Genomic DNA, 27865 nt, shown 5'->3' on the forward strand with positions numbered 1-27865 from the left:
TCTTGGTAAAAAACTGATCTAGCAGATGTATCAAAACGTTGGAAATACCCATTAACATCCGTTCCCAAGTGGTTCCTGCTTCCTTGACATGATGCTCTCTATGCATTTTGTGACCGTTCAACCCATGAATAGAAGAAAAAGAAAGAAACAAAAGGCCGAAAAAAGAAGTTAATGGCTTCTTTTGAGGAACACTTTTCATTTGAAGTTGGGCTGGCTCTGTTGCCTGACCCGTTGGTCAAAAAAGTTCACATCATAAAAAGGCCCAAAAAGATAAGCAACTAAAAAACGACCTCGTTTTGGAAAACGACTTATCGTGTTTCATTCAAGAAAAAGGCCGCCCGAAACGACGACGCGGAGCTGTTTTCCCAGCAAACGACATCCTCTACAACCCCTCCCTTTCCTTCCCTTCTTTGAATTGAAACATTTCTTCTCTCTCTCTCTATGTGCAGAGAGTTACTCAGAAGAAGATGGGAACTTCAGTCCAGGTAACACCGTTGTGTGGAGTGTACAATGAGAATCCATTGTCGTATTTGGTGTCAATCGATGGCTTCAACTTCCTCATTGACTGTGGTTGGAACGACCACTTTGACCCCTCCCTCCTTGAACCCCTCTCCAGGTCTCTCTCTCTCCCTCTTTCTTCAATTCAATCTCTTGCTTTCTTTTTTACTTGCAGAGTTTCAATGGCTGAATTTTGTTGCGCAGGGTAGCGTCGACAGTAGATGCAGTGTTACTCTCACATCCAGATACGCTTCACCTCGGTGCACTTCCATTCGCCATGAAACAACTCGGCCTCTCTGCTGTCGTTTACTCCACTGAGCCTGTTTACAGATTAGGTCTTCTAACTATGTATGATCAGTACCTCTCACGCAAGGTGAAATTAATTCATAAGCATAATATTCTGCTACTTCAAAATTGTATGTATTTATGCTCACCATGTATTTGCATAAGTTTCTGACTGAGCTGAGATTTATTAAAAATTTGCAGCAAGTATCGGATTTTGACCTGTTTACGCTGGATGATATTGATTCTGCTTTCCAAAATGTCACCAGACTAACCTATGCTCAAAATCATCATCTTTCTGGTATGCCCATTATGTATAATTCATAATTCATGTGCAAAGTATTGGTGGAATAAATATAGATATATTAATGTATATAGTTTATAGGCAAAGGAGAGGGAATTGTGATCTCACCCCATGTATCTGGGCATCTCTTGGGTGGTACTGTCTGGAAGATAACAAAGGATGGAGAAGATGTTATATATGCCGTGGACTTCAACCATCGAAAAGAGAAGTAATTATCTACTCTTCTTTCAACTACCCGTGACAATTCAATTACTTATATGTGTATATGATGTCTGGAATAAAGAAAGATGATTTTGAACTGCTTACTGCTGTGATTTTCATCAGGCATTTGAATGGAATTAATCAAGCATCCTTTGTGCGCCCTGCTGTTCTAATAACAGATGCCTATAATGCTTTGAACAATCAGGCTTATAGACGCCAAAAGGATAAGGAATTTACAGGTACCTTACGAACAAGGAATTTTAGCTACCTCAAGATTTGTCTTAAAAATTGTCATCTACAGTAAAATTCATGTTTGCTTGTCTTTTTTATTTTCCTTTTTCCTGTTGAAGAAACATGCATGGAATGAACAAGTATTTATACTTTGTGAATGAATGAGGTTTTGTTATTCTTAGTCTGTATTTTATTTTCTGGTTATTATTTAGATACCATAAAGAAGACTCTACGATCTGATGGAAATGTGTTACTACCTGTTGATACTGCTGGCCGAGTTTTGGAACTTGTTCAAATATTGGAATCGGTTAGTAAGGGAGACAATTTTTTTTTTTAAATTAAAAAATTTGTATTGACCACACATAAGTTTTGTCTTGTCAACTATACTACAATGATTTATATTGGTTCTTCCATTAATTGCAGTGTTGGGCAGATGAAAATTTGAACTATCCCATCTTCTTTCTAACATATGTTGCATCTAGTACAATTGATTATGTTAAAAGTTTCCTTGAGTGGATGAGTGATTCTATTGCAAAGTCATTTGAGAAGACACGGGAGAATGCTTTTATTTTGAAGTAAGTGGTCTCATTTACTATATATGTTAACTCACGACAATTTGAAATTTTGAGGCACTGACTTTAGATACTATTGCAAATTACTGTTGCTGAACAATCACTTACAAGGTATGTTTGCTAACCCTTGCAGGCGTATAACACTTTTAGTTAACAAAAGCGAACTTGACAATGCTTCTGATGGTCCGAAGGTTTACAATATATACATTTTGGAGTATTTTATCTTTAGTTTGCCTACTAGTTTGAGTGGCATTGACATATACATCACATACAGGTTGTTTTAGCATCCATGGCCAGCTTGGAAGCTGGTTTCTCTCATGATATATTTGTCGAATGGGCAACTGATCCCAAGAATCTTGTGCTTTTTACAGAACGAGCCCAGGTATAATTCTGACCTAGGTTCTTGACATAACTATCCATGTGTGGCATTTAATGTTATTATTAAAATCTATATTTTACTCTTATTCATTTCTTTTTTCATTAATACGTACCACACATTGACACCTTGAGCTGTTTATGTAGTTTGGCACTTTAGCTCGCATGCTTCAGGCAGACCCGCCTCCAAAAGCTGTTAAGGTTACCATGTCCAAGAGGGTGCCCTTGGTCGGAGAGGAGCTAATTGCTTATGAAGAAGAACAGAACAGAATAAGAAAGGATGAAGTCCTAAAGGCTAGTCTGATTAAAGAGGAGGAATCGAAATCTGCGCAAGGGGCCGATGTCAGCACGAGTGATCCAATGGTTGTTGATGCTAGTAATACACATTCTTTGCTAGATGGTAGGTGTGAAAACAAATTGCGACTCTCTGCTAATCTTTTGAAGGGTTTCTAAGCATCCGAGAAACCTTCTTTAAAGGAAAATGTTCTATTTGGAATGGACATCAAAGCATTACTAGTCCTTTGGACCTTTAAAATCTGACGCCTTCCAGCAAGTTCGTTTCATCTGTGTATATAATTTTTGTATGTAATTTATGGATAAAGTTTTACTTGGGAGTCGTTAAAGTAGCATATATCTGTTTTTTTTTACCAATTTATGCAATTATTGTTAGATGATTCTTCGTTACTAAGCAGTAAAGCTGCTAAAGTGTATTGTTTCATTGTTCCCTAGGATCGGTTTTATCATTGTGTAGTCCCACAATTTTCTCTTGATTTCTTTTTGAAGATTGATGAGATGATAGATCCTGTGCATTGAGGATATTTATATTTTTCCTATGGATCATTTAAAATTTTAAAGTACGCAAACTATATCTCATCCATAGTGTATATAATGAACTTTTGTAATTGTTTGTTGCAGCAGCAGTTCCACACGGTGGTGGGTACCGGGACATGCTAATAGATGGATTCACTCCCCCTTCTACCAGTGCTGCCCCTATGTTTCCCTTCTATGAAAATAATTCTGACTGGGATGACTTTGGTGAAGTCATAAATCCGGATGATTATGTAATAAAGGATGCAGACATGGACCAAGGAGCTATGCATGTAAGTTTTTATCTTTAAATATCAGATTCTTTGATTTTGGTTCTTGTGAATCTGAGTTATAGCTTCTCACTCGGTTTGTGATAGTGATGCTGGAAGGTTAAACCAAAACCCTAACAGGGATCCCGATTCTCCAGGGCATTTTAGCCATATTCTGGGCAGGAACATTTTCTCTGCTCCACTATGCCAAATTGTTCTCAGCTTGTAGAACAAAGATTTGTACATACCATGATGCTTCTGTTTTAAAATTTCATCATCTCAGGTTGGTGGTGATATGGATGGAAAGCTTGATGAAGGTTCTGCTAGTTTGATACTTGACACAAGACCTTCGAAAGTTGTAGCAACTGAATTGACCGTAAGTAGAAGTCTGCTAAATTAGTTTATAGTTTTACCGATCTTGTTGTTCACTGAACTAAGTTGTACTTTTGTTTTGTTTTTTTCTTTGTCTAATTCAGGTTCAAGTGAAGTGTTCATTAATTTATATGGACTTTGAGGGCCGTTCTGACGCGAGATCCATCAAATCAATTCTTTCCCATATGGCTCCTCTAAAGCTTGTAAGTCTGCTTATTTGTTTTTTTGTCTTTCCTTTTTGCAGTGAAGTGATTTATTTTGGATGGAGGTTCTACTCTAGTAATTCATTAATGTGACCTTGTGATTATGGTATATACTTTTTTTGGGTGGAGGTTTTGGTTCATGGAACAGCTGAGGCCACGGAACATTTGAAGCAACACTGCTTAACACATGTTTGCCCTCATGTTTATGCTCCTCAAATCGAAGAAACAATTGATGTCACTTCTGATTTATGTGCTTATAAGGTAAAATCATAGATAAAAATTTATTTCTTTGTTTGTTGATATGTGACTCAGATTTCACAATTTAATCCATTTCCCATTATGTGAAATATATAGGTGCAACTGTCTGAGAAGCTCATGAGTAACGTCCTCTTTAAGAAGGTAGGCACGAGAGGGTTAAAGTTTACCTTGTGTAGTCTATATCTATATCATGTCCTCCTTACCAATTTGATGTAATTACGAACACAGCTTGGAGATTACGAAATAGCTTGGGTTGATTCTGAAGCAGGAAAGACAGAAAATGGAGCGCTATCTTTACTACCCATCTCAACCCCAGCTCCACCACATGAATCTGTCCTTGTTGGTGACTTAAAAATGGCTAATTTCAAGCAATTTCTTTCTGACAACGGTGTTCAGGTACCAAAATGATCTCAACTTCATATTGTGTAAGGTTAAGCTCCAAGAAACTATTATATGTGATACCATCTTCATCTGATGACCTTGACAGGTTGAATTCGCCAGTGGGGCTTTGCGATGCGGTGAATATGTGACACTACGCAAAGTTGGGGATGCAAGCCATAAGGTAGGTTGGCCAATTACGATACCGTTAGTTATACTAAGAGTGTAGCATGGCTTAAATTTTGGTGTGTAGATGGAAAGTCTGACTTGCGTGAGTATGTCTTGTAGGGTGGTGGTTCTGGTACCCAGCAAATTGTGATTGAAGGCCCCTTATGTGAGGATTATTACAAGATTCGGGAGTATCTCTACTCGCAATTTTATTTGCTTTGAGTAGAGAGAGAGAGAGAGATACATCATCTGTAACGCCTTTTTGATAAACTTTTAAGAGAATGCAAGTTGTTGTTCAAACACTTTTTTTTTCCAACTTTTTTATTTGTGTTGAAGGAAAATGTGGTCCTCCCAACATAATTTCACCACCACTAAATAAATAATGGGGTTTTATTAATTTAGGTTCGACCCATTCGAGACGTAAGTCTCTTAATTATAATCCCTTGCTTCAAGGGAACATCCTTTGATTCTATCATAAAAAAACAAAAGGTGTGTGTTTGATTTTGCGGTTGCTCCTAAGTCAAATCTCAGGATGCCTACGTATCCTTTGTGGGAATCAAGCCACTTGTAGTTCATAGATTTGCAACGAATAGATGACTCATTGCAAAAGGGGAATTTGTATGAATTGTATTGAGAAGCGTTTGAGTGAATTTAGCTAAATAAATCAGGGATTCGATTTCGATATGTGTTTTGGGGCGAATTTGGTTAAGAATACACTAGGGATTCTGTTTGGAGATTTGGGCAGTTGCATCTAGATTGATTCTCAAGATTGCTTATGTAACCTTTTGAAGGGGATCAAACTAACGTAGGTCGGAGATTTTGAAATTAATGGGTAAGTGTGGCCCACTAATTGATAATTTGTGTCTTTGAGACAATTTGAAGATTTTCATAGGTAGATGACCTATGGGAAAAATTAGAAATTAATGGGTAAGTGTGGCCCAATAATTTAGAATTTGTATTTGAGATATTTGAATTTAATCTCATTAGAATTTTTATGGGTAGATGACTCATGGGAAAAATTGTAAATTAATGGATAAGTGTGGCCCAACAATTTAGAATTTGTGTCTTTGAGACAATTTGAAAATTTTCATAGGTAGATGACTTATGAGAAAAATTAGAAATTAATGGGTAAGTGTGGCCTACTAATTGAGAATTTGTGTTTGAGAGATTTGAATTTAATCTCATTGAAATTTTCATGGGTAGATGACCCATGAGAAAAATTGGAAATTAATGGGTGAGTGTAGCTCACTAATTAAGAGTTTGTGTTTTGAGATTTAAATTTAATCTCAATGAAATTTGCATAGATAGATGACCCATGAGAAAAATTGGATGGTGTTGTCCCATTTTTCTTTTTGTCAATGTCCAAGAAAAATAATGAGCAATTTTGATTAACCCACTAATTTTCTAGAATTGACATTTGCATTTGGACCCAAATATGGCTATGAGGATTTTTAAAATTGATCCATGAATCATATAATAAGAAATTTGGACATTTGTAAATTTAATGGGTAATTATTTGGATCACCCATTAAATACTATAGGCTTTTGAGAGTTAATGGGCAATTATTTTGACAGCCAATGATTCTGTTTTGGGCCTTTGATATTTGTTGTCAGTTAGCCCACGAGCAAGGAGCCCAGAAAAGCTTTGGTCCAGCAGCTGATTGAAACAACCTAATAGCTATTCAACTCTTTATAGAGTTTGTTTCCAAGTAAAATCAGACCTTGCACTCCCATATTTATTTGGAATACTTGTGATCAGTCCAAATTGAGAGCAAACATTACTGCTGTTCAGTCTTTAAAAGAGTACACGAAGTCACAATTGGTACAGAGCCCTTGCAAACAAAAGGAGAAAACAAAAAGAAGAAAAAGAAAAACTGCCGCAACATATCAAAGGGGTTTCAGACTTTTTTTCTCTTTTTCCTTTTTCTCCAGCAATACCAAGTTTCCCTTCCTCCTTTCCTTAGTTACTTTTCTTCTTCTTCTTTTTCCAACTGTAGATATGTATATATATATATTTTTATATTTTTCTTCTTATTCACACTCCAAGCCGCCAAGCAATTGTTGTTTGTTGTTGCCATGTGCAACATGCCAAAGCTTTCCCAACAGAGTGGCCGACGCCACTTTCTTTTTTTGTGTGACTTTTCTCCCTTTTTTGAATATTGTTTGCTGTTGTTAAGATTTTATAGACGGATCCTTGAGCCATCACTAGCAACATCGATATTGTCCTTAATTTAAACACTTGTTTAGCATGTGTGGGATTTTATACAAAAGGCATCGATCTTGTTATAAGTGGAACCATTTATTATATGGGACTTTCTATTTTGTTAAGTTTCCGATGTGGGACTCGTGTATTCTTCAACACTCCTCCTCACTTAGGACCACTTTTTAGTAGGCCACACGTGCAACCAATTCCACATTAGTCACTTTTTTTCTTCTTTTATTTTATTTTATTTTATTTATTCATAATTTGGGGTTTGTTTGATTTTGATTTAATTTGGGGTTTTTTGTTTGATTTGAGTTTGTTTGATTGGGTTTAATTGGGCCTGGTCAACCCGTTCTGATACTATGTTAAGATTTCAGATGGACGGACCCTTGGCCCACCACTAGCAACATCGATATTGTCCCCAACTTAAACACTTGTTTAGCAAGTGTGGGGTTTTATACAAAAGGCCTCGATCTTATTAGGAGTGGAACCATTTATTATATGAGACTTTCTATTTTGTTAAGTTTCTGATGTGGGACTGATGTGGGACTTGTGTATTCTTCAACAGCTATACTTCCTTATTTTCAAATGGGTATGTAGCTATTTCATGGCTGTGCTCTTTTCCTTTGTACTGATAGTTTTCCACAAACACCAAACTAGGAATTGGCTATGCAACGGGACCTGCCCCTTCAAAACCCCCATCTTTTTTTCTTTTTTTTTGTTTAAGAGATTCTCCGACACAGAAGAAATTAGTGTGTTTTTGTTTTTCACAGAGAGGGAGAGAGCTGATCAGGGGTTACTCACCTATGAATTTTCATCCAGAAAATTTTAGGGTTTCTCACCCATATGGAATTTTACATCCAACTAATTTCGAGGTTACTCACCCATGGATTCTCATCCAAATAATTTCGAGGTTTCTCACTCATGGATTTGCATCCATATAGTTTCGGGGTTTCTCACCCTTAATTTCTCCTGCAGTCTTTTTTTTTTATATGTCATCCCCTCCCTTTTTTTCTTTTTCTTTTTTTCTTTTTTTTTCCTTCTAATGTAGCCTTTTTATAAGCCAACTAGATAAGACTCCCTTGATCATATAATACTTTTGAATTTCCAATCAATGCTTATCGGATTCAGCTTCCCCTTTAGGCATATTATCTCACCAATTTGAAAAAATAATAGATATCCCGAACTTTTAGGAACACGGCTTGCATTTATCATTTAATTTTTTTATGATAAATTTCTTTGGCCGAATTTTTTTGTTTCAACAATTTGGGTGATATATTTTTTTTGGGGATGAAATAGGCGTTAAACCACAACAACCAACACCTAAACAATAGGAACTTGGGTGATATTTTTCACTTATTACATTTACATGATTTCTCTATACACTTGGGATATGATAATATCCAAATTGTTCCTATTCATTTAATTTTTTGTAACAAATTAAAATTGAGGAAGAAAAAAAAATCTATCGTTCTCTCCTCTTCATTATAACATCCCAATGATTACACACCTCAACCTAAAATCCCTATTTTTTGAGAGACCTAAAATTCTTATTCTAATCAAGCATGAATGAAGACCTTAGAACAAAACAAAAAAAACATCAATGAAGGCCGATCAAATTTACTAATATTAATTGTGTGTGATATTTTGTGGATAAAATGGCATCCATCAATCAAATTTTATAATAAGCCCGTTCATGTCTCTTATTTTATTAATATTATACTTCAAAGTGTAAATACAATGGTTGGTATTGTGAGACCCGAAGATACCGGGTCATGCATTGCTACTGTTAAATTTGTAGGACAATAAGCCTCCAATAGTCAAATTTACCGTACCAAGTGGCGGACCCAGCAAATGTGAAAGTGTGGAAAAAATGCTACACTTGTTACACGTTTCAACATTAGAAGGGGATGTCATGAGAATCACGCACACTCACATACACAGTAGATGGCAGACTAAGAAGAAACAAGTTAGAACAGTTTTACACTCTTTCTTTATTAAAGCCAGCAACTTTTGCTTGCTGTTGACACCGTGTAAATGATGATCTGTCATCATAACTATGAGAGAGAGGCCTAATAGTCAAATGCATGCATGCATGCTTTGTTCAAAAACCAAGTTTCGTGCAGCTCACATGTACGTACTTGTTGCTCACGACCAAGGTCTAAAATATCGATGTTATCGAAAATATCGGTAGTCCAAAAATATAGAAATTTCGATGGAAATATCGGGATATTATCGATATCGATAAAAATTGAATAAAAACCACGGAAATTGTAAGAAAAACTTGAAAATTTTTATTGAAACTTTGGAGAATGTTTATTTAGTCAATTATCTATGAGTTTATCATAAAAAATTAGAAGGAAATGCATTGCATGATGGATTTAACTAATTTAAGTTGATTATACAGTAAGCGACCAAACACTATGAGTGTAAAAAATATGTAATAATGAATGAAAAAAGATTAAATACACCGTAATCATTTATATATAATGATTTACTATAATATTTTACACTTTATACATTGCATGGTAAGATACATGAGTGACTTAGTATCACATAGAGTTCCTACAAGGTTCAAATTTTTCACTATCTTCATCATCTCTATGTGTAGAGTAAGTGTATTGTGAAGAGTAGTCATCAAATGATAAATTCCCAAAATAGTTTTGCATGTAATTGTTAACATACTGCCCATATAAATATAAATATTGGAGGAGTAAAATAGGAGGGGTTCATATCCCCTTTGTGCTTTTTTCTCCCATTTTTCCCATTTTTCCCTTTTTTTTTTAAAACTTTTTTTTTCCTTTCACATCGATATTTTCGATATTTTAGCGATATTACACCGATATTTTGACAAAATATTGCTGAAATGTGAGCGAAATTATCGACATCGATATTTTCCGATATTATCGTCGATATTGTCGATATTTATACGATATGTACATGGATATGTTCCGAAATATCCATGATTCAAAAAAACCGAAATATCCTCAATATTTCCTCGATATTATCGATATTTCAGACTATGCTCACGACGACCATAAACGCTATATATGTATGTAGTCCTTCTCCGGCTCCTTAGCGAATTCATTGAGCAAGCATTGCATTTCACTTTTCTGAGTTAAATTTGTTGTCTCGTTATTATTCTCGTTGCTGCTGGTACGTACGTAGTCAGTTTTTCAGCATGGAAACCTGGTTCCTTATCCTCCTCGCCACCCTCACCCTCTGCATCTCTTTGCTCCTCCTCACCCTACGCTTCACGTTCATCCCCTCCTCCTCCATTTCCAAGGGAAAACCCACCAACCAACCCAAACTCCCTCCTGGCCCCCACCCCATCCCTCTTATCGGCAGCTTCTTATGGCTCCAAAAATCCATCCCCGATTTCGAGCCCATCCTCCGAAACCTACTTGCCAAACATGGGCCCATAGTCACTCTCCGCTTCGCTTCTCTCCCCGCTATCTTCGTCGCCGACCGCTCCCTTGCCCACCAGGCCCTCATCCAAAACGGCGCCATTTTCGCTGACCGTCCACAGGCCTTACCCACCCAGAGGATCACCAGCAGCAACCAACTCACCATCAGCTCCAGCGTCTACGGCCCCACCTGGCGCCTCCTCCGCCGCAACCTCACTTCCGAGATCCTCAACCCTTCCCGCCTTAAATCCTACTGTGGGTCCCGTAAATGGGTTCTCGACATTCTCATCCACCGCATCGGATCCGAGTCTCAATCTCAGACTCAGTCCAAAGGCATCGGAGTCGTCGACCATTTTCAGTACGCCATGTTTTGCTTGCTGGTTTTGATGTGCTTCGGGGATAAGTTGAATGAAAACCAGATCAAACAAGTTGAGTACGTTCAGCGTCGCTTGCTTTTGAGTTTTTGGAGATTCAACTTCCTCAACTTTTGTCCCAAGTTGACAAAAATTCTGTTCAAAACCCGCTGGAGTGAGCTATTTCAGCTCCGCAAGGAACAAGAAGGCGTGCTCATCCCTCTGATTCGAGCACGACAAAACAAGGCCAAAACTGAAAGGCTGAGCAGAAAAGGCGACCACAAAGATGACGAAGACGACTTTGTGTTGGCATATGTTGACACGTTACTGGAGGTGCAGCTTCCTGACGGGAAGGGAAAGAGGAAGCTCTCCGAAGACGAAATAGTGAGTCTCTGTTCGGAGTTTCTCAGCGCGGGTACTGATACTAGTTCCACTGCGTTGCAGTGGATCATGGCCAACATAGTCAAGTACCCACAAGTTCAAGACAAGCTCTTTGCAGAGATCAAAGGGGTTGTGGCAGAAACAGAGGAGGAGGTGAAAGAGGAGGTGCTGCACAAGTTGCCATATCTGAAAGCTGTGATCTTGGAGGGACTGAGACGCCATCCGCCGGGGCACTTTGTGCTGCCGCACGCCGTGACCCAGGACGTGGTTTTAGGAGGGCATTTGGTGCCCAAGAATGGCATTGTGAATTTCATGGTGGCTGATTTGGGGTGGGACCCAGAGGTGTGGGAGGACCCCATGGCATTCAAGCCGGAGAGGTTCTTGAGTGGTGGTGGTAAATGTGGAGGAGTAGAAGAAGGGTTCGATTTAACAGGGAGCAGAGAGATTAAGATGATGCCGTTTGGGGTGGGGAGGAGAATTTGCCCTGCCTCTGGTTTGGCAATGCTTCATCTCCAGTATTTCGTGGCGAATTTGGTTTGGAAATTTGAGTGGAGAGCCGTGGATGGAGATGACGTTGACCTTTCAGAGAAGCCATTGTTCACTGTGGTCATGAAGAATCCATTGCAGGCCCACTTGTCCTCAATAGTGAAGTGAGAGAGGGTTTATAGTTGTTGGTGTTATTAAACACTTATTATATTAGACTGGAATAAAATATATGGGTTGACTTATGTGATTTTGTCCGCAGAGCAAAATGAATATGGTAAAATATTCTAGAAAAAGTGACAAGTGAATAGCTAAAGTATGGCTGTGGAAGAAATCTTTAGAGCATGACTACAAACATGTGGCTGGGAGAAAGTGCCCAAGTCAGTGGACCAAGGCTAAGTCGGCAAACAATCATCTATAAATTGGCATGCAACCTATAATGAAGGGTGGAGTCAACAAAAAAGACCAACCCAACCTATGTGGGAGCTGCAAGCTACCCGACCCAAACTAAGTCATGCATGTGGGGGAGTAAACAAGCCAACTCCGAACCTAGATGGGAGCAAACAAGCTACCCAAATTAAAGTATGTTGATGGACAAATAGCCTAAACTAATCTAAATTAAGTGTAATGATTAATAAGTCAATAAGCTATGAAGAAGGCCAATTAGCCTATATTTTTGTATTATTTTTCTCCAGTGTAATAAAATTACTTTATTCAACTATTGTCGTAGTGTCCTAAACCCCTTCACACACAAACCAACAACGTTATAGGAGTAACACACATCACACCTACTAAATTCTAATAGTAGTATCAGAGCTGGTTAGATCGCATTGGACGTTAGAGCTGGTTTGATTGCTTTGGGCTTAAGGGCTGACTCTAGTCTCTATCAGAGCCGTGTTCGATCAACTCCGGGCGCATGAGCCAATTCTAAGGAAGCAAGGTACATGCTATCAATACTTAATTTAAGGTTTCAAGAAATCTAGAGAAGGGGAAGGAGATCTAGAGAAAGTTATAGAGGAGGAGATAGTGAAAATAAAAGAGGTGGGCATGAGAGGAAAAACTTTCCTCCATGTAGGGTGTGCAAAAAGTTAAGGCACCTAGAAAAAGAAAAAAAGAAAAAAAAAGCCTGAATGTTGAAACTAAAAAAAATTGGGCGTTGAGAAGAAAAAAATATTGCCAGCAAAGAACTATCAAGCTAACTACGAACGACAAAAAGTGCCACACAAGCACGGAACTGCAACATCAACTAGATGTTGATTAATACCATCTTCATGAGGTGAGGAGTGTTGAAAAACTAATGCTCATTTGTTCTATAAATTCTAGAAAAGTTAAGAGTTCACAATAAAGAAGTTGCATGGCGGCAAAGCAAAATGAATGGCTAAAGTATAGTTGTGGAAGAAATCTCTAGAGCATGCATGACTACAAACATGTGGTTGGGAGAAAGTGCCCAATTCGCTGGACCAAGGCTGAGTCGGCAAACAATCATCTAATCTAATAGGCGTGCAACCTACAATGAAAGGTGGAGTCAACAAAAAAGAACTGCCAAACTAGATGTGGAGTGAAGGTGGACCAAGGCTTATTAGGGTATAAAGAAGGCCAATTAGCCTACATCTATTGTCGTAAAGCATTCTTATGTTTTCACTTGTTTTATATATATATATATAAAAGATTTAACTATATTGCCAATTATCTTCTTTTAAAAGAGACTCTCCTGTTTGCTTACATGAATTGCACGAATTTAAAAAAACACAGCCCCGTTCATCAAAATGTCCATTATGAAGATCTTCTTCCTATTCCAGTATAGAAAGCCAACCGTGGAGGAACTCTTGCACGTATAGCCATGCGTCTATAGTATTTAAATATTCGAATTTATTACGTTTATAGAATATAACAAAAGGAAAATGCTAACAACCTTCTCTTTTGGACCTTCTCATTTTTTTGCTTGACATATGTCATTCTCTTTGCATTTAAAACAATGTCATTAATATATTATACAAGTACACTTTTGCTTTCCAAGTTTACCCTTATTAAATTTATTAAATTTATCCAAAAAAAATTCACAACTTTCTTACTATCTTACTTTTTTTTTAAAAAACAGAAAATGTCTGCTTTTTTTTCAAAAAAGAGGAAATGTCTGCTTTTTTTTAAATACAAAGTCCTTCTTTTTTTTTTTTAATCTAAACCCTTTGTGTTAAAAAAAAAATTTTAAATTAAAGGGGACATTTCCTCTTAAAAGCATATATTTTCTTTTTGAAAAAATAATTTACGTTAGAAAAAAATTAAAAAGATGGTAAGAAAGTCGTGAATTTTTTTGGGATAAATTGTATACATTTAATAAGGATAAACTTGGAAAACAAAAGTTAACTTGTATAATATATTAATAGCATTGTTTTAAGTGCAAGGAGAATAACACATGTTAAGCAAAAAAAGGAGAAGGTTAGAGAGAAGATTGCTAGCATTCCTCATAACAAAAAGGATCAATATTACCCATGCTATAAATCTTTGTGTAAAACCCAATTTTAAACTTAAATGACCAGTAAGATTGATGGGTATATGTCTAGGAAATAAAAATTGTAGGGACCTATATTGGGCAAACCCTAAATTTGCCTATATTGGACAAACCCTAAATTTTATTAAGAAACCACAAAAGGCACAACAATACAACAAAAAGTAAAATCCAACCAAGCTCAGCAACAAGGATATAATTTTTAAATGGAAAATGTTGGGAACACTGACTTATATCATGATTTGATTTTTCTTTGGCCTACAAATCAATTCTTTTATGTGGAAAATTCTTTTGACTTTGTCACTCAAATTGTACAAATATGGTTGTGTGGCTTTTAAAAGGCAACGTGACGTGTGGGATGGGCTGCCAATTTTGAAACTTATTAGCTTCTTTGAGAAGCCGGTGTAGCATTTATGCATGCGAGGAACACTCAGCGGATTGATCCATCAGAGAAGACAAAATAATGGTGTCATTCGGACAGACTTGGGCAATTGATCCAGCAACAAGTCTTTCAGTCATCTGCCAAGTTGGTCCTTTCAGCCTCATTTGTTATGGAAGATTGTCTTGGCATGAACTATTCTCAGAAATTATCTTAGCTTGAATTGGCTTAAGTTGAATACTATTAACCAATGTTTGGTGATGCTTGGATTGAGACTAAATTCAAATTGATTAAAATATCAATAAATAGGATAATATATTTCAACTTCTGTTCTTCTGTACAAACGTGGGTTACAAATATTCCAAAGTTTTATTTAATAAGGTTTATTTTTTAGGTTTGAACAGGTTTTAAATTTGAGGGCATTTGTGTCTATTTAAGTGAGTTTTTTGCTATATTTGAAATATTTTACAAAAACTGACATTTTTGAAATTAAGGATAAAGTTTTGGCTATTTTTGATAAATGGGTAATTTAGTTAAACAGGACAACATAAGAGCATCAACAGTGGGGGGTGTAAATTCGGGGGTGTAAAGCCACTTTTACATCCCCTTTACACCTCCATGGGGTGTAAATATGTTTTTTGCTCCAGTTGGGGGGGGGGGTAAATTCAGGAGTGTAGCTGTGGGTCCCAGCCTTTTATGTTGACTTTTCTTCATTTTTCTTCTCTTTTCTCGGGTGGGTCCCGTCTGCAAAAGGATGTAAAAACAGATGTAAATATACATTTTATTTTATATCCCCATGGTGGTGATGTATATTTACATCCATTTACATCTCCCCATTGGAGACGATTCCGGTGACTCGGGGTGTATATTTAACATACACCCCCCACTGTGGATGCTCTAAGAACGAAAAAGAAAAATTAGATGAAGCTCTTTGATTGATTTGCACGCTTATTTTCTCCATGAGGAAGTGAGATACCAAACCCAATTTTCTGTTTCTTGTTTTCTCCTACATATAAATTTCATTTTTTACGCTCAAAATTGTCCATGAAATTCCGAAAATGGCAGGAAAATGAAAGAAATTGAAAGTTCCGATCCGTAAACAAACTCGCTGTTTAATTGACCATTTATATGGTTCCAGATGTTCATTTTCTTCTGTTTTCTAGAATATTCTCAGCAACCAAACGAAGCGTAAGCAAGGTGATCCATATATTTTCTTGGGCACCTTCTGTGTTTTTGAAGATTAGGTTCGTTAGGGTTTTAATGCGCTATTGATCTGTGGCTCTATTGGATAGTTTTATTATTATGCATCTTTGATTAGTATATTATGGCCCATCTTTGAGCTTTGGATTTATTTCGGAGAAATGGAATTGAAATTTCCTTTCCTTTTTCTTTTTTTCTTTCTTAGGTTCTTAGGTTATTATGTAAATATAATTCATTGTCGTTAATAAGGGGTTGAGGACCTATAATACAATTGTTTTGGGTTTATTCTGCTTAATGTTGAGAATTTAATAAGTTTTTCAATTTGTTTCAGAGAATTCAATTCAATTGAGCAGTTGCTTGTGCTGCTTTTGTGGAGATCAGCTGTTTAGCAAAAAATTTATGAACTTTATCACAATTTTAGGCTTAGTCATCCATCTTACTACCACAATGCCTGCACCAATTTCCATTAGCGTAATTATCGTAAGTTTAAACCAATTTCTTAAATCAGATACAAGTATGTATTATCATGCAATTGTCCCTTATTAGCTAAAGAGTGAGCAATCATATTGGCATCTCTGTCAATATGATGAACATAAAGTTGATCAAATTGCTAGAATAAGGGCTAAATGCATGTCAAGTAATACTTAAAGAGCAATACTAGGCATACCACATCTCTAATAAAGGTGAAACCTATTAATATAATGAGGTCTACTTTTATTAAAAATGTGGTACACAATGTGATATATAAATATAATATCACCCGCATTTTTGGATACCTAAATATAGTGGTATACAAAGAAGAAGGCATTATATGAGGATTATTTTCAATAGTACGTACTCTCATTTTCATCATTACCTCGCTTCTCCTCTCGTCTATTTCCCATAATGGACATTATCAATTTTGTTTAAAAATACATGAAAAGATATTCAAACTTTGGATGCAAGTGCCAAAGTTTAAGCGTGTTAACTAAAATTCAATACATCCATTTGACTACGAATTACGAATTACTCTCTTATCACATTTGTATATTGTATTTTTATACTATCTTATATGAGAGCTGAGATAAACAACCACATCAATTTAAATTATTTAATATTTTCTTTTTTTTAATGATTTATTCAAGTATTTTTTTTTCTAATTGTCTTAATTAAAATATACTTCATTTGATTTAATTGATGTAGTATATAATATGGACATGTTATATCATATGGTATAGAAATATGGGATAAAAATATGATAAATGTAACATTACTTTTATCCAATCTTATAGTATGCACCACACGTTGTAGATAGTTCCATAGAAATCAAGTCAACATCAATATGCGTCAGCAATTACATCACTTAATATATTTTAATAAATTTAAATTTTATTCATAAAAAAAATTTCGCTTTTGAAAAAAAGCCAAAACTTTTTTAAAAAAAAATAAAAAAACCTCTCAATTCATGCAAAGTCTCCCTAACATTTTCATGCTCTCAACGCTTCTTTATGTAGTCCTTACCTTTATTGTTAAGCTTTCATTTCATTTCATTTGTGTTTTGTCTCATTACTCGCTAGTCAGTTTCTCACCATGGAAATCTGGTTCCTTATCCTCGCCGCACTCTGCATCTCTTTTCTCCTCAAACCCCTTCTCAGTCTCTTCATCCCCTCCATTTCCAAACCCACCGATCAACCCAAACTCCCTCCTGGGCCCACCCCCATCCCGGTCATCGGCCGGTTGTTATGGCTCCGAAGATCCTTCTCCGAAATCGAGCCCATCCTCCGAAACCTCAGGGCCCAATACGGGCCCATCATCACTCTCCGCATCGGCTCCCGCCCCGCCGTCTTCATCGCCAGCCGCTCCCTCGCCCACCAGGCCCTCATCCAGAACGGCGCTGTCTTCGCCGACCGCCCGCCCGCTTTACCCACCAACAAGATCGTCAGCAGCAACCAACACAACATCAGCTCCGCCGTCTACGGCCCCACGTGGCGCCTTCTCCGCCGCAACCTCACCTCCGAGATCCTCCACCCTTCCCGCGTCAAATCATACGGCGAGGCCCGTAAATGGGTTCTGGATATTCTCATCAACCGTCTCGGATCCGAGTCTCAATCGCAGTCCAAAGGCGTCAGAGTGGTCGACCATTTTCAGTACACCATGTTTTGCTTGCTGGTTTTGATGTGCTTTGGGGACAAGTTGAACGAAGAGCAGATCAAAGAAATCGAGGGCGTTCAGCGCCGCTTGCTATTGAGCTTTGGGCGATTCAACATCCTCAACTTTTGGCCCAAATTGACAAAAATTCTGTTGAAAAATCGCTGGAACGCGCTATTTCAGCTCCGTAAGGAACAAGAAGACGTGCTCATTCCTCTGATTCGAGCACGACAGAAAGCGAATAATGAAAGGCTGAGTAGGAAGGACGACGACAAAGATGATGACTTTGTGTTGGCGTACGTTGATACGTTGTGGGATCTCCAGATTTCTGATGAGAAGGAAAAGAGGAAGCTCTCTGAAGGTGAAATAGTGAGTCTCTGTTCGGAGTTTCTCAACGCGGGTACTGATACTACTTCGACTGCGTTGCAGTGGATCATGGCCAACATAGTCAAGTTCCCACAAGTCCAAGACAAGCTCTTTGCAGAGATTAAAGGGGTGGTGGCAGAAACAGAGGAAGAGGTGAAAGAGGAGGTCTTGCACAAGTTGCCGTATCTGAAAGCTGTAATCTTGGAGGGTTTGAGGCGTCACCCGCCGGGGCACTTTGTGCTGCCACACGCCGTGACCCAGGACGTCGTTTTGGATGGTCATGTGGTGCCCAAGAACGGTAGTGTCAATTTCATGGTGGCTGATATGGGGTTGGACCCAGAGGTGTGGGAGGACCCCATGGCATTCAAGCCTGAGAGGTTCTTGAGTGGTGGTGAATGTGGAGGAGCGGAAGGGTTCGATTTAACAGGGAGCAGAGAGATCAAGATGATGCCGTTTGGGGTGGGGAGGAGAATTTGTCCTGGCTCTGGTTTGGCAGTGCTTCATCTGGAGTATTTCGTGGCCAATTTGGTCTGGAAATTTGAGTGGAGAGCTGTGGAGGGAGATGATGTTGACCTGTCGGAGAAGCAAGAGTTCACTATGGTCATGAAGAATCCATTGCAGGCCCATTTATCCCCAAGAGTGAAATAAGTGAGAGAAGGTTTGTTTTGGTCGATTGTGTGTAATTAAGGACTTGTTAGGGACTCTTGAAAGTGTTTACCACATAAAAAAAAAAAATCTATGTGTTCTTACTTATGCGACTCAGAAATCACAATTTGATCCATTTCTCATTGTGTGAAATGAGTAACGTGCCTTTAAAGAAAACAAGGTAAGAATGAGGTGAGAGGAAGGAAAGACGGAAAGCTTTAATTTGAAACAGATGCTACTTTCCAGAAGAGAACAATTTGGTCTAATAGATTTTGCATTTTGGTGTGTGCAGTGTGCGTGTAAATGCCTTGCATTGGATGATGTATTTTTCTGCACAAGTAGCCACTCCGTTCAGGGAAGTCTTTCAAACTTCAACGTAAATAATTATAGAATGCAATTTTTCAAAAGACATGGGAAGTTTTCACCCCAAAAAAAAAAAAAAAAGAGACATGGGAAGTTTCAACTATCATACAAAAGACATGGGACGTTTCAACTATCATACAAAAGACCAAAAAAAAAAAAAAAAAACCTATCATACAAAAGACATGGGACGTTTCAACTATATACGCGTGGCAGCTTCAAATACCACCAAGACATAAACATCCAGTCAACTTCAGTGTTCGTCAGCAACTACGTCCCTAAAATACAAACAGAGCAAAAGACTCTGTGCAGTGGTTTGGAGAATTTTATTTGAGAGATATTCTTTAGGGTATTATATGAAATTTTTTTTAATTATTCAAAATTTTTATTTTTAAAAGTCTATATTCATAGATCATTATTGTAAAAAGTTAGACAAATCGAAGCTGTTTTGACATCCAATTGTATCCTATAAAATTAATGAATACGGTGCTTTAAGAAGGTACTAAAATTTCAATAACACAATAAAGGAGTTAAACGATATTGGATTAAGTGATTTTTTGTAGATATATCTTTGAATGATTATTTAAAACATATACGGTTTGGATTAGTAAAATAAAATGTAAAGTGGACCTTACAAGGTTGTCCTTCAAATAAACTAATTTGAGGGATCTCTCAATAGAAACTTTCTTAAAGCCCTCAAAAATCACAATTTAATCCGTTTCTCATTGTGTGAAATGAGCAACGTGCCGCTTAAGAGAAGAAGGTAAGAATGAAATTGCAAACACAGCTTAGAGATTTTGAAATAGTTTCGCGTTGGTTATGAGACAGGACGCACGGACAGAACTTTAATTTGAAATAGATGCTACTTTCCAGTAGAGAACTGTTCGGTCTAATAGATTTTGTGTTTTGGTATAAATGCATTGCATTATGCGTTCTGCAGAAGTTGCCATTCTGTTGAGTATAAACAGCCGGCATCTCCCATATCCTGTCAGCTTCAGTATTCGTTGGCAGCTACGTTCCTACAAAAACAAAACAAAAAAAAATCATTCAAAAAATCATTGAGTCTCTTTTATTTATTTATTTAAATTATTAAGTCTTTTTAACTTCCTGTCTTTGTGTCATTGCTCTCATTGCTCATTATTCACCATGGAAACCTGGTTCCTTATCGTCATCACCCTCTGCATCTCTTTTCTTCTCAAACCCATCCTCAGTCGCTTCATCCCCACCGTTTCCAAACCCAAACTCCCTCCTGGGCCCCTCACCATCCCCGTTATCGGCAACTTCTTATGGCTTCGCAAGTCATTCTCCGAACTCGAGCCCGTCCTCCGAAACCTCAAGGCCCGATACGGACCTATGGTCACTCTCCACATCGGCTCCCGCCCCGCCCTATTCGTCGGGGACCGCTCCCTGGCCCACCAGGCCCTCGTCCAAAAAGGCGCCGTCTTCGCAGACCGCCCTCCGGCTTTAGCCACCGACAAAGTGCAAAACAGCAATCAGCACAACATCAACTCCGCCGTCTACGGTCCCACGTGGCGTCTCCTCCGCCGCAACCTCACCTCCGAAATCCTCCACCCTTCCCGGGTCAAGTCCTACGGTGGGGCCCGCAAATGGGTTCTCGACATCCTCGTCAACCAGCTCGAAACAGAGTCTCAATCCCAACCCAGAGGCGTCAAAGTGGTCGACCATTTGCAATACTCCATGTTTTGCTTGCTGGTTTTGATGTGCTTTGGGGACAGATTGGATGAAAACCAAATCAAAGAAATAGAGGGTGTTCAGCGTCGCTCTCTCTCGAGTTTTGGGCGATATAATTTCCTCAATTTTTGGCCCAAATTGACCAAGATTCTGTTAAGAAAGCACTGGGACGAGTTCTTGCAGCTCCGTAAGGAACAAGAAGACGTGCTCATCCCTCTGATTCGAGCACGACAAAACAAGGCAAAGGATGAAAGCGGTAGACCGTAGAGGGGAGGAGTTTGTGTTGGCGTATGTTGATACGTTGTTGGATCTTCAGCTCCCTGACGAGAAGGAAAAGAGGAAGCTTTCTGAAGACGAAATAGTGAGTCTCTGTTCGGAGTTTCTCAACGCGGGTACTGATACTACTTCGACTGCGTTGCAGTGGATCATGGCCAACGTAGTCAAGTACCCACAAATCCAAGACAAGCTCTTTGAAGAGATTAAAGGAGTTGTGGAGGAAACAGAGGAAGATGTGAAAGAGGAGGTCCTGCACAAGTTGCCGTATCTGAAAGCTGTGATCTTGGAGGGTCTGAGGCGCCACCCACCGGGGCACTTTGTGCTGCCACACGCTGTGACACAGGACGTGGTTTTGAATGGTCATGTGGTGCCCAAAAATGGAACAATCAATTTCATGGTGGCTGAGATGGGGTGGGACCCAGAAGTGTGGGAAGATCCCATGGCGTTCAAGCCTGAGAGGTTCTTGGGTGGTGGTGATTGTGGAGGAGAAGAAGAAGGGTTCGACTTAACAGGGAGCAGAGAGATTAAGATGATGCCGTTTGGGGCGGGGAGGAGAATTTGTCCCGGCTCTGGTTTAGCAGTGCTTCATCTCGAGTATTTTGTGGCTAATTTGGTTTGGAAATTTGAGTGGAGAGCTGTGGAGGGAGACGATGTTGACTTGTCAGAAAAGCAGGAGTTCACTGTAGTCATGAAGAATCCATTGCAGGCTCACTTATCCCCCAGACTGAAATAAGTGGAGAGGGTCTTTGCTTACTTGTCTCATTTTCTGCATCAGCTTAGCTTCAGCTATGTTATATTATTGTTGTTTAGAAAGAAAAAAGAAACAATATCAGCTATGTTAGTATTTATCAACAAACAATTACAGGTCTGCTCTGTGAATATTTTTGCTTTCCTTTATAGTTTACTGCGCTCAATGAAAAAGCAGCTGTTCGTAGAGCTCTGGGCCCTAATAAAAGCAGAGTCCACATAGACATTGGGTCTAAAAAGAAAGCTTAAAACCTGAACAAGTTTTAAGGATTCGTAGACCCACATTGGGCTTTGGGGTTTTGAGTACCCAAGTTAAGGTTCTTTTTTTCAGTATTAGTGTTAGTGTAAACTAGAGGAAAATATGAGGTTTTTCACGTGCATTAACAAAGTGTTATGAGAGTTAAGATGAAAGACTACTGATTAGGTCATTTTTCAATAAGTTACATCCCGTTATCAAGATAAGGATGATTATTTAGTGAATCCGGTTACTTAAGGACAACTTTATCTTCCGCTCTCATACTCACCCAAAAAAACAGAAACCCCAAACCCAAATTTCACAACAACCAGAAAGGCATCGTTTTTGTTTCCATCGGTGTAAAAGTTGAAACCTAGACAGACAGACAGAGAGAAATTAATTAGTGAAAATTTTACAAACCTAATTTTTTATGTATTATTTGCACATAAAACGTTTTCATAATTTATTACGAGAGAAATGTAATGAATTACATATTTTTCTAGTGGTCTAAAATCCATTTTGTTTTATTTTTTACGAAAAAAAAAATTAAACAAAAAGGGACCTCCCTCGGGGCCTCCTCATGTATCCACCCACCAATAGACAAAAATAAAATAAAATAAAATATTGGATAAGAAAATTAGAGTCTCTGTTCCTCTTCAATAAACAAGAAAACCCTCCGAATTCCATCCAATTCTCTGCAATTAAACCTTTTTCCTCTGCAATTCAAGCTCATACGAACCCTAATTTTCAGTTCTTCCACTGAGAGCTTCTCTATGCGTTTCAATTTGGTGTAATCAACTCAATCTGAACCAATAGCAGTGAGTTTTCATGGCTACCGTGACTGCAACATGGTCTCCGAGCTCGCTCCAGCTTCGTTTGGCTTTAAATTACGGCAATTGCACTAAAACCTCCCCCATTCTTTTACGGATGAGACTGGGGAAGCTGGATCATCGGGCTCGAGTGCTCTGTGTTGCTCAAGACAGAGAGAGGCCTGGGAATGGATTGGAACCCCGTCGTGATGGTAGTTCGTGGGTCGGGTCAAACTCGACCGCTGATGGGTTTAAGGGGTGGTCCGATTCCGATAATGGAGAAGATGCATTGGATTCACAGAGGAGGAAATGGTTTGGAGGTAATGCTTGTTTGAATAGATTGCCGTTTTCTTTTTACCTCTTATGCTCTGTATGGCTAGTAACACTTGTGGAGTAGTTTGCTCTCAGGGACTGTGGGAGCTGGAGTAGCAGGAGCCGTTTTTGTTGTGGGGCTTACTTTTGCAGCATTGTCTTTGGGAAAACGAAACAATTCCAGTGAGTAGCTGTTTTCCTTCTTTCGATAGCAATCAATCTTTGAATATGGACTGAAAGTTGGGTAGTGTTGATGGAAGTTTTTTGTATCATTTTCATGGTTTTGTTGTGTAAGGTCCTGTATTCAATGTATTTAGTTTTCTGCTATGTCTTGAAACATATGTGGCTGTGCTCAGGACCAGAACAAAAAATGGAGCCCTTAACAACACAGCAGGAGATGTCTTTGACCTATGATGATCAAAATGATAGAAGCACAGAAGATGTAGATGATCAAAGCAATATGAAGCATGATGCTAGTAGTAGTCCAGAAGGAAGGACAGGTACTTTTGAGGATTCTTCTTCATCTACAGAAATTGATGAGTCTCTGAGTGAAATTAGAGTTGGTAATGATAATGATATAAGGGATTTGTCAGTACAAGATTTTAAGAACACATCCAGAGACACTGACGCCATCAATAATGCATCCATTCAAGAAGATTCACCACATGAATCAACTTCTGATGACAAGTTACTAGAACCTGAAACATCCACAAGGCAATTTAATCTGCCTGAACCGGAAAATGGAAATGATTCATTTGTTGCCTATGGGCTTGAGGATGTTGACAGCAGCCTCACTGTAGGTACAGGAGATTTGGCTTCTGTACTTAAAGAGAACCTAGTCAGTGTGGAACCAACCAACTTGCCAGCCCATGATGCTAATCCTTCAAACCTTAGCTTTGAATCCCAGGATGGAATACCTGAGACTAGTGAACAAAATGAACCTATAGGTCTGGATGTTTCAGTTACTTCGCAGTCCAACACAATTTTAGAACCTCAGATTTCATCTGAAGATAGTATAGGGACTGTAGCCTCATCTTCAACCAAAGAAAACCTTGACCTGAGCACATTGCAGGGCTTAGCTGAGGGAATCAGTTCATCCCTGGAAGGGAATATCATAAGTGAAAGTGAGTCATCTAAAAGCAAATCACAATTACCAAATGCTGGGAATTCCTTCTCTTCTGCTGGAATACCTGCTCCAACTGTGGTTTCTGCAGCTCTACAGGTGCTTCCTGGAAAGGTTTTGGTTCCTGCAGTTGTTGATCAGGTTCAGGGGCAGGCATTAGCAGCGCTGCAAGTGTTGAAGGTATTGACATTTTGTCATTTTTTGCATTTAATTTCCTTGTTCCAAAGTCATTACAAATATATATGTATTCGAATTTAATCTATTGTTGCATTTGATCCTTAGATTCGACAGTTTTTGAATTGGAAATGTTCGACTCAAGTTGCAATGTTCTTATGATTTTATAATTGTCCTTGCAAATATGTTACTACAGTTTGTGATCTATAATTTGAATATGACAACTGTTTTCAGGTCATAGAGGCTGAAGTTCAACCTGGTGACTTGTGTACTCGTCGTGAATATGCTCGTTGGTTGGTTTCTGCAAGTAGTGCTCTTTCAAGGTATAAAAACCTCCTTTCTCACTGTGACTGATAAGATATAAATCTTTGCAACCTATGATTGGTTTAGCTATTATTTAAGCACATTATATATTTACATTTATTGGCATATCTTCTTGTTATCTGTAGGAACTCAATTTCTAAAGTATATCCTGCCATGTATATTGAGAATGTTACCGAGCTTGCATTTGACGATATTACACCTGAAGACCCTGATTTTTCATCCATTCAAGGTGTGAAAATTTTAGATTTTTGGGCTATAGCATAAGTGAAAGTGTGATAGGCTTTGTTTGCTTATTGGACTTTATTTGCATCCTCTCAGGGTTGGCTGAAGCTGGACTTATTTCAAGCAAGCTGTCAAGAAATGATATGCTTTCTTCCTTAGATGAAGATGAGAGTCCGTTCTACTTTTCTCCTGAAAGGTGGTGTAATAGATTTCTTGAAATATAGTTTCCTCTTTAGATTATTGTTTCCTTGAAATGCAGTTGGCATCCCCAACTGCTAGGATCTGTGCTGGCACTCCCAGCATGTTATTCTCCTTGTTCCAACCTTTTATCGAATTTCACTCTGCGTTGGTTGTTTTTCTGTCTGATCCCAAATACACAAGACACACTTACATCCATGTATCTCCAAACCTATTATCGGGTCCGTTCCTGATAGAGGATTTAACGAGTACTTGTTCCATTCGATGGTCTCTTTACCTGTGGAAATTAGTTGTTCTTGTTGTGTGAGCTTACAGCTATCTATTCAATTGCGTATCTACCATATAAATATAGCATTGTTTTGATTTCTGTTACAGATTTGAGGGTGGATTACATTGTTTAGGATTTTCTTATTTACCTTATTTTTCTCTGAAATTCCTTGCTGCAGCCCTCTATCACGCCAGGATCTTGTAAGTTGGAAAATGGCCCTAGAGAAAAGAAATCTCCCAAAAGCTGACAAGGAGGTTGTTGAAATTTAAGTTTGTTTAGTGCTTTTTTTTTTCTTTTGGAGCTACTCGTGTGCTTGTAGTTCTGAATATTTAACTCTCTACTTATTATTGTGCACTTGGACAGGTCCTCTACCAAATTTCTGGATTTATAGACACCGATAAGATACATCCAGATGCATGTCCTGCACTTGTTGCTGACCTATCAGGAGAGCAGGGTATTATTACCCTTGCATTTGGTGAGTCATAACTACATTTTGAATTTCGAGCAAATTTTATGAGTTCAATAGTTAACATTTCCTTTCTTTTCTTTTTTATAAAAGGTTACACCAGACTATTCCAGCCAGCTAAGCCAGTAACAAAAGCCCAGGCTGCTATTGCCCTGGCAACTGGAGAGTATTCTGACTTAGTTAGTGAGGAGCTTGCACGTATTGAAGCAGAATCTATAGCAGAGAATGCTGTGGATGCACATAATGCTTTAGTAGCTGAAGTTGAAAAGGATGTGAATGCAAGTTTTCAGAAGGATCTTTCCATAGAGAGGGAAAAAATTGACGCCGTAGAGAAAATGGCTGAAGAAGCCAGACGTGAGTTGGAAAGGTTAAGATCCGAGAGAGAGGAAGATAATGTTGCCTTAATGAAGGAACGTGCAGCTGTTGAATCAGAAATGGAAGTTCTGTCAAGGTTAAGGCATGAGGTTGAGGAACAATTGGAGAGCCTATTGAGTAACAAAGTAGAAATATCCTATGAAAAAGAAAGAATTAGCAAACTTAGGAAAGAAGCAGAAAATGAAAGCCAGGAGATTGCCCGCTTACAGTATGATCTAGAGGTTGAACGGAAAGCCTTGTCCATGGCCAGGTATTTAGTATCCAAGTCTCATGTGTCTTTTATGCGTCTAGTAACTTTGTTATTTTCACACAACCTTGTAAGACTTCTAATCTTTGTTATCCAGGGCTTGGGCTGAAGATGAGGCAAAAAGAGCAAGAGAACAAGCTAAAGTACTTGAGGAGGCTAGAGATCGCTGGGAGAGGCAAGGCATCAAGGTAGTTGTTGACAATGACCTCCGTGAAGAGGCCTTGGCTGAAGTTACATGGCTCGATGCTGGCAAGCAGTTCTCAGTTGAAGGAACTGTCAGCAGGGCGGAAAATTTGATGGACAAGCTGAAGGCAATGGCAACAAATATAAAAGGAAAATCCAGAGATATAATTGATAAAATCATCCAAAAGATAGCCTTGCTTGTATTCAATTTGAGGGAATGGATTCCCCGGGCTGGAAAAGAGGCTGGAGAACTGAAAGATGCTGCCATTTCGAAAGCCAGTAGATCAGCCCAAGAGTTGCAGCAAAGTACCTTGGAGTTTAGCTTGGCTCTCAAAGAAGGTGCAAAGCGCGTCGCCGAAGATTGTAGGGGAGGAGTGGAGAAACTCACCCAGAAGTTTAAGACATGACTCCTATCTCTATAACAATTTTTACGGATGACGGGCTACTGAGGAGTGAGAATTGTAAAACAGTTTTGAGATTCTGTTAATGAAGGGGATAATCCATCACCCATGTTTATTATACCATATTGATGATTAGCTAGGTAGCCTTTTGTAATAAATACAGTTGCACATCTTAGCTGTAGTAAATTGGATTGGATCATCCAGATTTTGGTATTTGGATTGAGGAAGGGTCAATCTGGCTCCATGAGTCCTTGTGGCTGATGTAAAACCCGATCGTTTTACTTTTTGTTTGGGAAAAGATGTAAACCCCGTTATTGCCTAATAAAACCGCCTGGTTACATTTCAAATGGAACGGTTAAAACCAGGGAATTAGCATTTGTCCAATGTTTATTTTACTCGCGAGTTTTCCTTCTTTTCTTCATCCTTTAAGATAGTCTCTTTCTAATTGACATAAAATAGGAGTGAATAATCTAGTCATGTTGAGT

The 27865-nt window shown here is 38.5% G+C and overlaps 5 protein-coding genes across 8 annotated transcripts; all 5 read left to right on the forward strand.

The window, feature by feature from the left end:
- The first annotated feature begins 95 nt into the window (after nt 1-95).
- On the forward strand, nt 96-5315 carry LOC117617801 (cleavage and polyadenylation specificity factor subunit 2). 2 transcript variants are annotated; one of them, XM_034347363.1, is made up of 18 exons: nt 96-616; nt 703-871; nt 985-1081; nt 1166-1292; nt 1409-1524; nt 1729-1823; nt 1940-2091; nt 2222-2279; nt 2363-2470; nt 2611-2863; nt 3379-3563; nt 3823-3915; nt 4016-4114; nt 4244-4375; nt 4469-4513; nt 4601-4768; nt 4860-4934; nt 5039-5315. In XM_034347363.1, the coding sequence occupies exons 1-18, from the start codon at nt 468-470 to the stop codon at nt 5138-5140; spliced, it is 2223 nt and encodes a 740-aa protein (XP_034203254.1). In that variant the 5' UTR covers nt 96-467; the 3' UTR covers nt 5141-5315. The 2 variants fall into 2 exon arrangements, with proteins under 2 accessions (XP_034203254.1, XP_034203255.1); XM_034347364.1 differs by having other exon boundaries at nt 3382-3563.
- A 4987-nt stretch (nt 5316-10302) lies between these two features.
- On the forward strand, nt 10303-11916 carry LOC117618444 (cytochrome P450 89A2-like). The gene has a single exon (XM_034348011.1). It carries the CDS (start codon nt 10303-10305, stop codon nt 11914-11916), a length of 1614 nt encoding a protein of 537 aa, XP_034203902.1.
- A 5331-nt stretch (nt 11917-17247) lies between these two features.
- On the forward strand, nt 17248-19252 carry LOC117619287 (cytochrome P450 89A2-like). Its single transcript, XM_034349205.1, has one exon. It carries the CDS (start codon nt 17400-17402, stop codon nt 18969-18971), a length of 1572 nt encoding a protein of 523 aa, XP_034205096.1. The 5' UTR covers nt 17248-17399; the 3' UTR covers nt 18972-19252.
- A 1118-nt stretch (nt 19253-20370) lies between these two features.
- On the forward strand, nt 20371-22232 carry LOC117619288 (cytochrome P450 89A2-like). Its single transcript, XM_034349206.1, is given in 2 exon segments — nt 20371-21277; nt 21279-22232. Coding segments are annotated over 2 exon segments (1554 nt in total). The 5' UTR covers nt 20371-20474; the 3' UTR covers nt 22030-22232.
- Nucleotides 22233-22863: 631 nt separating this feature from the next.
- Nucleotides 22864-27727, forward strand: LOC117619289 (MAR-binding filament-like protein 1-1). Of its 3 annotated transcripts, none has more exons than XM_034349208.1 (11): nt 22869-23407; nt 23496-23582; nt 23756-24523; nt 24614-24702; nt 24931-25019; nt 25146-25249; nt 25339-25438; nt 25887-25962; nt 26072-26183; nt 26268-26799; nt 26894-27727. In XM_034349208.1, exons 1-11 carry the CDS (start codon nt 23107-23109, stop codon nt 27384-27386), a joined length of 2751 nt encoding a protein of 916 aa, XP_034205099.1. In that variant the 5' UTR covers nt 22869-23106; the 3' UTR covers nt 27387-27727. The 3 variants fall into 3 exon arrangements, with proteins under 3 accessions (XP_034205098.1, XP_034205099.1, XP_034205100.1); XM_034349209.1 differs by having other exon boundaries at nt 22871-23407; nt 23756-23899; XM_034349207.1 differs by having other exon boundaries at nt 22864-23407; nt 23756-24702.
- The last annotated feature ends 138 nt before the right edge of the window (nt 27728-27865 follow it).

The sequence above is a fragment of the Prunus dulcis genome, chromosome 2, assembly GCF_902201215.1.
Source record: "Prunus dulcis chromosome 2, ALMONDv2, whole genome shotgun sequence".
NCBI lineage: Eukaryota > Viridiplantae > Streptophyta > Magnoliopsida > Rosales > Rosaceae > Prunus > Prunus dulcis.

What these genes read in the sequence shown, in the direction of transcription:
- LOC117617801 (XM_034347363.1), top strand. Translation starts at nt 468, where the DNA reads ATGGGAACTTCAGTCCAGGTAACACCGTTGTGTGGAGTGTACAATGAG. An exon ending in CTCCTTGAACCCCTCTCCAG is followed by an intron (nt 617 to 702) that starts GTCTCTCTCTCT and finishes TTTGTTGCGCAG; the next exon opens with GGTAGCGTCGACAGTAGATG. An exon ending in ATGCTTCTGATGGTCCGAAG is followed by an intron (nt 2,280 to 2,362) that starts GTTTACAATATA and finishes CATCACATACAG; the next exon opens with GTTGTTTTAGCATCCATGGC.
- LOC117618444 (XM_034348011.1), top strand. Translation starts at nt 10,303, where the DNA reads ATGGAAACCTGGTTCCTTATCCTCCTCGCCACCCTCACCCTCTGCATC.
- LOC117619287 (XM_034349205.1), top strand. Translation starts at nt 17,400, where the DNA reads ATGGAAATCTGGTTCCTTATCCTCGCCGCACTCTGCATCTCTTTTCTC.
- LOC117619289 (XM_034349207.1), top strand. Translation starts at nt 23,107, where the DNA reads ATGGCTACCGTGACTGCAACATGGTCTCCGAGCTCGCTCCAGCTTCGT. An exon ending in CAGCGCTGCAAGTGTTGAAG is followed by an intron (nt 24,703 to 24,930) that starts GTATTGACATTT and finishes AACTGTTTTCAG; the next exon opens with GTCATAGAGGCTGAAGTTCA. An exon ending in GCAAGTAGTGCTCTTTCAAG is followed by an intron (nt 25,020 to 25,145) that starts GTATAAAAACCT and finishes TGTTATCTGTAG; the next exon opens with GAACTCAATTTCTAAAGTAT.